This window comes from Trematomus bernacchii, unplaced genomic scaffold (genome assembly GCF_902827165.1).
Source record: "Trematomus bernacchii unplaced genomic scaffold, fTreBer1.1, whole genome shotgun sequence".
NCBI lineage: Eukaryota > Metazoa > Chordata > Actinopteri > Perciformes > Nototheniidae > Trematomus > Trematomus bernacchii.
Window position 1 is genome coordinate 1,788,360 of NW_022987839.1, and position 12,952 is coordinate 1,801,311.

At 41.9% G+C, this 12,952-nt stretch overlaps 1 protein-coding gene across 1 annotated transcript in view; it reads right to left on the bottom strand.

Moving 5' to 3' along the window:
* The window catches only part of LOC117500408 (retinal-specific phospholipid-transporting ATPase ABCA4-like), a 47,580-nt gene that overhangs the window by 17,380 nt on the left and 17,248 nt on the right, over window positions 1-12,952 (bottom strand). The window contains exons 11-26 of the mRNA XM_034153334.1: window positions 12,345-12,461; window positions 11,648-11,845; window positions 8,923-9,128; window positions 7,713-7,889; window positions 6,843-7,065; window positions 6,377-6,598; window positions 6,027-6,231; window positions 5,828-5,920; window positions 4,785-4,988; window positions 3,817-3,994; window positions 3,570-3,701; window positions 2,957-3,096; window positions 2,712-2,849; window positions 2,233-2,414; window positions 2,017-2,122; window positions 332-537 (exon numbers count right to left, since the gene is read on the bottom strand). Coding sequence (XP_034009225.1) covers window positions 332-537; window positions 2,017-2,122; window positions 2,233-2,414; window positions 2,712-2,849; window positions 2,957-3,096; window positions 3,570-3,701; window positions 3,817-3,994; window positions 4,785-4,988; window positions 5,828-5,920; window positions 6,027-6,231; window positions 6,377-6,598; window positions 6,843-7,065; window positions 7,713-7,889; window positions 8,923-9,128; window positions 11,648-11,845; window positions 12,345-12,461 — 2,727 coding nt within the window. The remainder of the gene's footprint in view (window positions 1-331; window positions 538-2,016; window positions 2,123-2,232; window positions 2,415-2,711; window positions 2,850-2,956; window positions 3,097-3,569; window positions 3,702-3,816; window positions 3,995-4,784; window positions 4,989-5,827; window positions 5,921-6,026; window positions 6,232-6,376; window positions 6,599-6,842; window positions 7,066-7,712; window positions 7,890-8,922; window positions 9,129-11,647; window positions 11,846-12,344; window positions 12,462-12,952) is intronic.

Consider the following 12,952-nt stretch of genomic DNA (forward strand, 5'->3'; position numbering starts at 1 on the left):
CACTTGTTAGGATGGAGTTTTTTTTATTCCACAGTAGGTAATGTTCAACACCAAGTCCTCCAATAAAAACATTTCAAAAGGTCATTGTGTCCTTCAATGGAATTTTTATAAGCAACGATATTAATATTTTTCCAAATTGAACCATTTGTTCAATTTGATTAACGGTGCTCTTTTTCTTGAAGATCAGAATTCACAAAATGTAAAAATGGGGCTTTATCAAAAAATCCAAAATTCCCAAATAAAACATTATGTTAAATCCTGGAAGCTGTATTTTGCCATCTGTAAATGCAGCATTAAAACACCTCAATAGACAGGTTCAGTCAGTCCCTACCTCCTCTAGAGATGTGTCGGAGATGCCAAAGCTGCTGAGGCCCATGTCACCCAGCGTCTCCTCCAGCTCTCTGAACAGACTGGCGTACGCTCGGTGTTTGAAGCCTTTACTGGGGAGCAGGTAGGTCAGCTCCTGGCCGATCGTCTCGATGAGTTTGGCTTCAGGGACGTGGTGGTGGATGAGGCTGGTGATGCTGCTGATATCCCCTGGGAAGAAGACAGAACATCATCACTTATGGAGACGGTAGTTTAAAATGTTTCCTAAAAATAGCAAAGCTCATGAAAAAGACTGAGGAAGAGAAACTGCTTATCAGGCCAAAAAACGTAAGTAAACACTATTATTCAAGTACTAAAATAGATGAGTAAAGCACAGTGTCCTCTGGCTGAGTTAGGAGGAAAATGCACATGGATCAATATCACTACTGAATTATAAATGTGAGAAACTGTGTGTTCTGCTTCTGTATCTGTTTTACAACTTGGATAAGTGGGACACTCGGGAGAATACCAAGCAGTGCACACTTTCTTGAGAGGATCTTCATTGACCTAAATGCCGTGAAAGTTAATTTTCTCGATTCAATATGTTGCTATGAGTTTTAGGGAAACAGTCTTGGTAATTTCCCAGCATTGTCAAACAAAAACACACCAAACTGTCCAAATTAGGCAGATTAACTGAGTTTCTACAAGGTTAAACTCTTTTGCATAATACATTTGGATATTTTTCTTACATTTAACTTACATTTTTGCTAATTCTTTTCAATCCTATCTATATTTCCACCTCTTTGCCCATTGCTCTCCTGACACCTATAAGTGACATCACAGAGATGCCATATTTTATACAGTCTGTGAGAAATACCCTGATTTCCTAGATCCCATCCCTAACTTTAACCACAACTACATGCCTAACCCCAACCCTTACTCTAATATTAATTTAAACCTGTATCAACTGGAAAATTAAGTTTAAACCCTGCTAAACAGCTCTTTGAAGAAGTAAGGCCTAGTTAAAATGTCTACACTTTCCTTAAATGCCCCAACTCCAAGGGCTTGAATCGAAAGTGGTTCATCAATAAGCAGGGTATATGCAGGAATCCTGAAGTCAAATTTAATACCTTTTAAGACCTTTTTTAAGACCCTTTCCATACATTTTAAGACCTCATCGCCACTTCAAGTTTTAACCGGTTACATTGGCGACACACTTTACCTCACATTTACTATATACAGTATTGATTGTCCTTCCTCCTTATCTTCCAACCATTTGGACACAAACTTGCATTTCCCCATAACGATGTTGTTTAACAACCGGCGTAAACGGACCTTCGCGCGCTATCAAGCAGTGAGCGTGCGATGTCCTGTTCAGATGACGTCAAATCCAACGGGATGCCATAAATAAACTACACAGAATCACACTACACACCTACGCAATGATTACATTCAGGCAAACTGTAGAATACAACCTCTTTGGACAATTTATATACTTATTGAAAACAAGCTACAAAATGTAATACCTTGGAAAATGCTGTTTAATACTTTTTAATACTTTTTAATAGCCTTAATTTTGGCTAAATTGATTTATCAACTTTTAATACGTTTTAAGACCCTGCGGACACCCTGATAAGATAGAAGTACAAGAGAACATATTGCAAAGAAACAGAGGAGATGCAGCATGCATGTTAAAACAGCTACACTTACCATCCAGGGCTCTGTCTATATGATGGGAATGGTTCTGAGAGAGATCTTTGTAGCTGGTACAGATGGAGCAGGAGCAGGAGCAGTCTGAGGCACAGTCACAGTCATTCTGATGGAAAACAGAACACAAGAACACCTTTTAACAATGAAAAAATCCACCCTGTAAACGAAGAATAAACAGACATGGCAGAGATCATTGTGGCTGTGTCTCCAGCTTACCTCCCTCTTCTTGAGATCCTTCATGCGTCGCACAAGTGTCAAATAGAAACCAACTCCAAAGCAGTTCTTGAGGAACAGGGGGGATCCGCTGCAGTGGAGCTGTCCATTGGAGATGATGGCGATGCGGTCGCTCAGCAGGTCGGCCTCGTCCATGTGATGAGTCGACAGGATCACCGTCCGGCCTGCACAGGGTCACACCTTTAATGTCATTTCAATCAACGCAGTTTCTTTAGACAAGCAAAAAGTGCACCATAACTTTTTTTTTGCCTTGTAGCAGTGTTACTGAATGTTTCCGTTTGATCAGCTCACTACTTAATTCAAGTGCCTCAGGAAAGCTGTGATGCTACAAAGGATTGGTTTTATTCTTCAGTGTAGCAGTCAAAATGGACCTTAAGGGTGAGAATTGTACTGGTGGGCGTAACATGTTGACCTAAAGGGCTTAAAAGTGGAGCCTATTGGATTAAATTAAGACTTTTTACCAGCTCTATATTTCAGTAGGAGGTCCCAAATGGATCTCCTGGAATAGGGGTCCACTCCCGAGGTAGGTTCGTCCAGGATCACCACTTTGGATCCTCCAGTGAAGGCCATGGCGACTGACAGTTTCCTCTGCATACCGCCTGAAGTGTGTGTGAAAGGCAACAGTTAGGAGTTAAAACAATGATGGAGGAATGAAGGAAATGCTGCCTGGCTCTCTTTCCTAAACTCAGAGGAATTAGCAGTCCACCTGAGAGGTTCTGAGCCTCGTCGTCTCTCTTGTGCGGCAGCCCGAGGTCCAGAAGCATCTCCTCCACCTCTTGCTCCGCCTCCTCCTGGGAGCGGCCCTTCAGCAGCGAGTAGAACAGGATGTGCTCTGCCACCGTGAGACTGGCACGAGAAAAAGGGCAACAGTAATAAAGAAGTTTACAGAGGAAGAAAACACAATTGTTGTTTTGACAGTTTTTGGAAAGGTGAGTCAGAACCTGGCATTCAGCAACTGCCAATGTGTGAATAATACATGTGATTTGAATAAAGACTGTTCCTAACTTTATTACAACTGAAAACATTCTTAACTTTTAAATTACTTTTCCTCAATACCGAGTTAAGTAGGTGTATGCATACACAGTTTCGCTTTTTCTCCATTTGAGCCTATTGTTTCCTATACCCATCAGTTTTACCCATGTTGTATACTTTTTTATTGTATATTTGTTCAGTTTTTTTGTCATTTGAGGTTGTCTTTCTTTATCTAAGATGTTCTGTCTATGTATCTTCTCTGTTCTAGTTCTCCAAAAACGTTATAACACAAAAAAGGAAACTTCTTTTACTGTAAGAACTCCAGTCCAATATGAAATGTAACTCACTATTTGAAGAGGATGTTGTATTGAGGGCACATCCCCATGGAGGAGCGGATGGTGTCCATGTCAGTGCGGATGTCGCTTCCATTAACGTAGGCTGTGCCAGATGTAGGGGGGAACAGGCCAGTCAGGATGGACCTGGAGACAGAAGATACAGCACCAATACTATTAAAAGAAGGTCGTTATCGCTGTGCTAGGATGTTCAGGGGATCACTTCACACGTTTTTTATTTGGTAATTGATTTTCAGCTTACATCGTGGTGGTTTTCCCAGCCCCGTTGTGCCCCAAGAAGGATGTGATCTGGCCTTCGTAGAAATTGATGCTGAGATGGTTCACAGCTGGACGAGAACTTCCAGAAAACTGCATCACCAGGTCCTCGATCTGAACTCCTCTCTTCAGGCCCAATGGATCGGCCTCAAAGAACATCTGACCTGCATGGAAAAACAGACATTAAAAGACTCAGTTAACCTCTTTTTTTAAAAGATGCCTTTATATCATATAATGGCCGAGAGTAGAAATGAAGAGATTGTGAAATATAAAACACAAAAAGAAAGCAAATGTCCAATTTATGGGAATTTCACATAAAATGTCATTTAAATGAGCAAGAAGCAAGGACATTGGCTGCAAATGGGCCTGGTCATTAGTCTCAATTGACCTGAATCTTTTGAGAACTATGACTTTGATTTATTAGCATTTTTTTATAATTATTTATTGTGTGTGTGTTAGGTTTAACGGCCAAGGTGCAGTCAAAACTGTTTCAGTCTGCGATGGAAGATCACATAACAAGAATATCAGTTTCCCTTCTTTGCATAAATGTTTGAAAATGTTACCATGTAACCTAGAAACTCATATTTTGGTCTTTGTTTTTCTCAAAGTTCTTACTTCGTGTACTCATTTAGAAGTATGGTTCAACATATTTTTATTGTTTTTAGCACAATGACAAAATAAAAATCTATTTACATGCAACATCAAACCTACAGACTCCCTAACAGCAATACTTGCCATTAACTCTCCTTTATTATCACAAGTATTATTTTTCTGCTGTTCCCTTTCTGTCTTTCCCATCCAGGTAACAACGAGGACATCTAGTGGACAGGAAGGGGAACACACCATGTTCCCCTTCCTGTCCACTAGATGTCCTCATTGTTTCCCCACATTCAGTTTGTGTCACTCTCCAGTAACCACTATTCTGAGGCTTCAGCTCTGTATTTGTCTCCTCACCTTCTGAGTCGTGACCCTCCTCCACGTGGTTTTGGGTTTCTTCGTGTTGTTTCAGCAGCTCCTTCTTTCTCTCCTGCTGTTCCCTCTTACTTTGGTGCTTGCAGCCTTTTCTCCTCGCTGAGCCGTTACAGGTGTGAGTGACCGGTGAGCCCCTGCTCTCGACGTCCTGCTCCACCACCATGTCCGGCTCCATTATCACAGCATCTGAAGGAGACAGATCACAGAGGCATTTCCTGGTTAGGATGTGTTTGATAAAGTTTTGTTTTGAACATTTGAACAGGTCCGCTTTCATAGTCAACAACAATGAGGCGTGTACATCGATGCTGCAAGTAATGGTAGAAATTAATTATGCATTTTAATTCCAACAGCAATACATGTTAACAAGAGGAGCTGATGATACAGTTACATGGCTTTTGGGGAATTATGTAGAAACTTCGCCCCCCTTTTATTTATTGGCTTAATACAGCTGCTAAGACCTGTTTATAAACTACAACAGAATGCTAATGTAAGGTCCAGAGCAGCAGTTACAAGTTGGTTTTATTTATATTTATTTCTTCTTCTTGCTCTTTTGATGACTTGAGTGCATTGTACTAAGCTGTCTCTACCGAGATGCTGACTCATTTCCTTCTCCAGGAGTGCTAGAGGAGGCAAGGGAGAAAATGTATCTCGTGGGCGTCTTGACTCATTATAAACCTTATATTGACCTTTCCAATGCAACCACCTCCCTTCAGCAGGAATTCGAAGCTTTTCCGGGGAGCACGTATTTTCTTTGGCAAAAATGAAGAGCAAGCTTTCACTTCTCTCACCCAGCTTTCACTTGCAAAACTGAGCAACAAACATAGAGCGTTTCGTTTGCAAATCTATCCACCTTGGGACCCGTTATCGTTTGTGGGGTCAGTTTCTATCGGCCTCGTGTAAATAATAGGGCTATACGCACGCGAAACTATGCAGATACAAGCAGTTTTCTCCTCGTGTAAACGGCGCCTGAGTCACAGTCGTCAATTATCAGGCATGTAAGAGATATTAATGTCAGTGACACTAACCTTGATACGCCCTTTCTGTGTTTGAGGTTGCAGATAGTCGCCAGTATGAAGACTGGAATGGGAAGTAGAAAGGTCGACCAATGCCATACTGTCCTATGAAGGGGAAACAAATATTATCCTCAGTGTATAAAACTGGTGGTACCAAAAAAGCTGTACAATATGGTGTAAAGTGAATCAAAGAGTATATTAGCAGTCCAACCTGGGAAGACATTATCCAAATACCAGGCCAGGACGCCGTAAAGGACAGCATCAAACACCATCATGAGGATGGAGGTGAGGAAGGAGTAGTTGTCTTTCTCTAAAGGACTGGTCATGATGTTGTCCCACTGAAGACCCAAACCCTGCTCCTCATACCGCGACAGGTACTCTGTGCCGAAGCCAAAGGCCACCGGAGACAGCAAGCTCTAGAAAAAAAACAGAGAAACACATTTATGAAATATACTTAATTCACTGACAAGGGATTTGATACTCACTACACTAGCAAATGCTTTTGCTTGAACTGTATCTATGTTTTTTTCTGTATACATCACACACACAAAATAGACATACAGCAGCCATTTTCATGGTCTTGGTGATGCGGTTCTGCCAGGCAAAGCAGAGGACATGAGGCAGATAGAGGGTGAAGTAAATGATGCCGCAGCAGGCCGCTGCCAGGTTAGCCTTGTTGAAAAACACACTCATCAGGAAGCACTGCATGATGGTGGTGACGGTGAAAGTCAGCAGGAAGAAGAAGACGAGAAGGGGGTTGCTGTAATTCAACACCTTTCCACCCTAAGAGAAAAACAGATATATGATTTATTGAGGAGTGTTTCATTTATGCATCAAAATACTACTGTTAACAGAAATGGCCAGTGAGGAAAACATTTCTCCACATAAAGCTTTTTAAACCCAGCCACAAGAGGGCCCCATTGCATCCTACAAAACATTGACCCTCCAAACCAGCAAATAACTTGATCCTTGTTTCTCTACAAGCATGGGTTTCTTCTCTGTCTCATTCTCTCTCCTGTTCTCTCACCATGATAATGATGGTGAGCAGCGCGGTGCTTGTAGTCATCATGATGAAGCTGTCGATGAAACACGTGCACCAAATGACTCCGTTGTTGACCCCCATGGTTTTGAGAGTCTCCTTGAGACGCAGCTCCTTCTCCAGCACGATGCTCTTCACAGTCATGGACACAGAGTAGATCCAGGCCAGCACCATGAACATGGGGAAGCAGCGGTTCAGCGTGATCATGAAGCTGGAGGAAAGGAGTGAAGACGATTAAGAAAAACTCCTTAAACCTGTGGGAAACATTTTTTTGATTAACTATGTTCTCCCCAATATAAATACACATGATGAGATGTACTACTAGTCACTAATAAACTGAAGATTGTGAGTGAACAATTATAAAATGTGTGTTTAGGGAACAAACTTTGAGTGTCTTCAGGGAGGATTTAAAAATGTCCTACTTTAGTGTGGTAATATTACAAAATAACCCTTTGACAGACAACAATTTATGCTGCACAGGTAATCAAACAGAAAGTGCACGAGTGCCACGAATAGTGCAATCTGATAGTGTCAGAGTGGAGGATTTAATATTTAAAACACAGTTTGAATATAAAAGTAAAAGGTCCTCCAGTTCCCTGATGTGTTTACTTGTGTTTGTTTTATTAAATTGAATATCAGGTATTAAACAAGAAGTTAGTACGACAGTGTGCAGGTTTTTTTCTTCACTTTTTCCAGTTGTCCTTCACCTGTAAACAAATGTAATTGTGAACTTTCCTTTTTCAGTTTTTGTTGATGATTGTCGTTGGAATAACACAGCCAGATTTACTCTATATTCACTTTTTTTGAGTACATCTGGTCCTCTATAAAGCTGTTACATAAATGGACAGGTTTACTCACAGGTCATCTACATAGCAGGGATATGGCATCTGCTGGACATACACCCCGAGTGGCCAGTTTTTGCCAGTGTGAAGCTTGAGGATGCCATGTTCAATCATGTCCTGCAGGTAAGCAAATCCTCCCCAGATGTACCTCTGGTCCTCCATGGTGTCTGCTCTGGGGCCGGGGTCCCAGTACCTGAGAGGAGGAGAGTGAGGTGGGGTCAAATGTGGCCAAAGATCGTTCATCCCACAAAAGGTTAAACAAACAATTTATTCAAGCATGTTTTGTGTTGTATGAAATAATCCCAATCAAAGTCTCCTCGCAAAACATAATAATAAAACATCCCGAAGCCAAAGTCTCTTAAGCCTCACACACACTCACACACCACATGCACACTGCTTTTACTTAAGCCGGTAAGTCAGAGGCCCTTCACAATATGATTATTCAATTGTTTGGAGGCAGGACTCCCCATGAGTCCATTACAGCCTGTTGGTGCGCAGGAAACCGCGAAAACATGTCGTTCACCCCGGGGGAGATGAAAGGGAAAGGAAAGTGCATGTGAAAATCTCACAGGGGAGGATGAAAGGCCAGGTATCGAGTTAATATGGAAGCACAAAGAGACTTTAGAAAAACACATTGAGGCCAGCTGGAGAGATTTCTCTGTTCCTCCTTTGAGGAATCTGACAAATCCATATAAACTGCCTGATTAATACGGCAGTTAAACATGAAAAAAAATGAAGGAATTGTAGGTTGTCACGGTGATTTGGTAGTCTAGCAATGCTAGTTGGATCCTACTCAACCCCTTTGGGTGAGTTTACCAGTGAGCTGAAATGATTTCTCTTTGCTAAAAAAATGTTAATACTCTCATTTTTTGTGTGAAAAACCTGCTTCTACCAATAGTTTGGAAACCAAATCGCTTAAAGGATTGAGGATTATCACTTCAGGCTTTAGTGGATAGGAATACAATGTGCTCTTTTACACAAATATATAAATATTTCGGATTTCTTGAGATTTATTTCTTGTGAAATACGTGACAATTTCACAATTTTAGGTCTTAAACACTCAAATGAAACAATCTGAGTTTGGAAGGAAAAGGAAATCAAAAATCATGCACATATACAACGAGTTACGTGGCTTCAGTAGAAACTATACGCTTTATTTTTAGGGGTCGCAAGCAAAAATGATTCAGGGCAGTATTCACAAGAAAACATCACTTGCTGCTACTGACCTGTCTTTGATCTTGTTGGTGCGCTCCACCGCGTCAATGTCCATGCGGATCTTGTATTTGACGTGCGGCGGTACACTATTGGTCCAGGGAAACATGTCAGTGAAGACCACACCGGCCCAGAACTTGCTCTCCTCCAGCAGGTACAAGGCCTGATGGGTCATCTGGGACTCATCCGTGTAAGCAACAAACTTATCCAGATCGATGCACTATAACCAGAGGAGAAAAAAGGGACAGTGGTTTGATGTTGGGGAGGGGTTGTCTGCTACAGCAGGGAGATACAATTCCCTTCTAGTTCTTTAAGGTGTTGTGTGTGTGTGTGTCCAGGTGTAATTTAATTGTGTTAGGGATCAGGTGAAAGCGGGATTTGTTCAATTTGACTAATTATCTCCACAAGGGGATCCTACAATCTGGTAAGAGTATCACATCTCTATCTCTATCTACTGTATGGCTAATCTTGTACATATTTAAACCAATCAGCCTTTTCTTTTCTCATTATTAATGTGTGCCAAAGGACCACTCATGGTTGCAACACCTACAAGTTTCAAAATACATATTTAAATGACTTCTTTATAGCTTCATTGATCGTTGACTCGTCACTTTAAATGACTTTAAAAGTATTGAGGATCCAGCTCTACCTGTCAGTAAGCGTTGCCAAGAATATATCTACCTATCAAATCAATCTTTACATTTCACACACTTTGTTAATGTAGTGTATACTAAATACTGAATGAAAGAAAAACCTTTGTTAATATTCCCGGGGGTATTAGGGTAACAAAACATAAGGTGGGGTCTCTCAGTGCACCAGAAATGTTCCATACGATACCCTGACCTATTGATAAGGATGTGTGCAGTGACGTGGATTTTCATTCGCCCCTTAACAGAACCATCTTTCACTAAGGCGATCTGTTGTCATGGGAAAATCCAAGAGACTACATCTATTCTGCAGCAACACGCACGCACGCACGCACGCACGCACGCACACACACACACACACACACACACACACACACACACACACACACACACACACACACACACACACACACACACACACACACACACACACACACACACACACACACACACACACACACACACACACACACACACACACACACACACACACACACACACAGAAAATGCACTCAGACATGCACATCCAAACACACATGAGCACAACCACTCCATAATCCTATACACTTACTTTCTCTCTTTCTCTCATGCACACACACACACACTCTCTATACAACATGCGTAATTGCTATGTGAAACTCACCACACACACACACACACACACACACACACACACACACACACACACACACACACACACACACACACACACACACACACACACACACACACACACACACACACACACACACACACACACACACACACACACACACACACACACACACACACACACACACACACACACACACACACACACACACACACACACACACACACACACACACACAGCTCTCTAAATCCCCCCCCCCTACCCCTGTGTACGCCGTGTCTAATGTCTCCATTCACATTACTGTACAATACCCTCAAAGAAAGCGGAGGGACCATTTCCTATTCATCTTTACGCGGCTATACATCCACAGCACAATAATGTTCACTCTGAGATGGGCTGAGAAGAAAGACCCTCACTGATACACATGTTCCAATGGGATCTCAGTGTGAGAAACATCCCCCTGTTGGAGTGAGAGGACCTAATGCTAACTGCAGCAGTTATCCTATGGCCCAATGCTCGCTGACAGCTATATCTAATTGGCTAAAGCGGCCTGGATTTGTTTGTTGGGCTCTGAAGGGTCTCGATGCTGAACTTGGAGACAAAGGCCAGATTGAGATGCCCGCGCTGATAGGGCTCTCTCAAAAAACGCAACTCCTGCGCCTTTTAAATCAGCCGAGAGGCGAGAGGGGAGGCGTGGAGGACGGATAGAGTGATTTGCCCTCTTTTATTTCACGGACGCAGGGGTCTGTTTCAATGTGGGGCCATACACTAAAACAGCATTGAGCTCATGGAGGGGGGGGGTGACTCACTCCCACCTACTCCCCACTTCATCACTGGTTCCACAATGAGAGCAGTGGAGGGGGGTGACAGCAGGCTTGTTCTCCCCACCTTTCAGCCTAGGGGACGGAAGAGCGGCTCTATAGCCGTGCTAAGTGGCCTGCTCTGTTTCAAAGGGGCCTGGCTGCAATCTCCTGGGAGCAGACCTGGAGACTGATGCACCTGTCTGCACCGCGAGAGCTGCTCTAACAAGAAAAGACTGAACACTTAGTGCTGGGAACGTGCAACATTTGGCAAATGTTGACAGGAGCAATGAAGAAACTAGGATTATTGCATCACAGTTGTATTCCTCTACCAACCGGTTCAACTAAATGCCAATGCAAATGGCATCATTTCATCAACTTATCCTATGAGATATTTGTGCAAAATGTTCACAATAAGCATATAAGTGATTGAGTTATGGCTACAAACGTGACCCACATATTTAAGTCACATTGACCTCGGCTTCAGTCCACAAAACTCTAATTTAAGTGTACGTTTGTACCTAATTTGAAGGAAATTCCTCAAGGTGTTCTGGAGATTGCGGTCACAAGAATTGGATGAACGGACAATCTGAATCTGGTATTTCAGAGGTATTACACCCTACAATACTTAAATAGATCGACCAACATACAGATAGGTAGACTAACTTGTGTTTCTTACCTCTCCATACTTGTTGAACATGCCTATGATCTGGTCGGTGATGTTAAAAATGTCACTCCAGTTAAAGCTGGGCATGTCCTCCTCCCTTTTTTCCTCAGGACCGTTATACAGGAAGTTAAGAATGTGTCTGGTGGTCAATTCAGTGTCCTGCAGACTGCTGTCCACGAAGTTCATCACTGTCGGGTTTCCCAGCGTGTCCTGCAGCGATTGAGACAGAAGAATAGTTACTGCTTGTGATATGCAAGAACCATGGCCATTTAGCTTGCAGTTTGTTATATTAGGACAATGGAAAATGCCTTTGTGTTGGGTCATAAACATAGTGTTGGATGCTCAAATGTAATGATGATTGTCTGGAAGATGCTGTTGGTAAATTCTTAATTAGACAAGTCAGCCGACATGGGAAGTTCTTGTGGCTTGAATGGGACTTGAATCGATCTCATAGATTCCATACTACTATTGGTGGCTTTTAACAATGAATATGTTATCAATAGGAGCTATTCATGTATTGTACTCAAGTGTCATTTTCAGTTTGAACATAATACTACAGTTCAAATACTTAAAAGCTATACTGATAATGGAACTCTTCTTGGATAACACTATTTATTGGCCTTGGAATTTAATAATACTTAGCTGCAAAATTGGTAATTGTTATGACTGCATCTGTGTGTGTGTGGGTGTGTGTGTGCAGCATTCCTACCCTGATCATGTTCATCTGTACGCTGTTGTTGAAGAAAGCCCAGAGCTGGGGTCCCAACTCCCCCCAGGCCCTGGCCATGTTCTGCAACCTCTCCAACTCCTCAAATGTAGTGTTAGCCTGTACACAACACATGCACGAAAACACACATTAGCATAAAAACGATACCAAATGATTACACTTGAATTTAAAGGTTACAGATTGTTTCATGTGTGCTGACATTTGCTGATGACATTTACATATTACGAATGATTCTTAATGTTCGTGTTTTTCTTAGAAAAGTGATAATTTTATTCAAAAGCTTTATTGTTAGACAGAAATGAGATCCATAAAACTAAAATGTATTGTATTGCAGTTTTATTGCAGACTGCACTCCTTTTCAAACAACATGGATAATAAAAAAGGGAACATTCACATTAGGGCGTTTTCATTTAAAAAGCTGTTTGCTCAAATTCTCATTTACTAAACTCCTCTTGAAATTGAGGTGACTGAATGATATGTGACAGACCAAACAGCCTGTTTTTTCTTTCATTGCTGCACCCTCAAATTCAATTTATTGTTTAATTCTCCACTCTTGTTCCCTTCCAGCCTCACAGAGTTGCTAGCAGAAG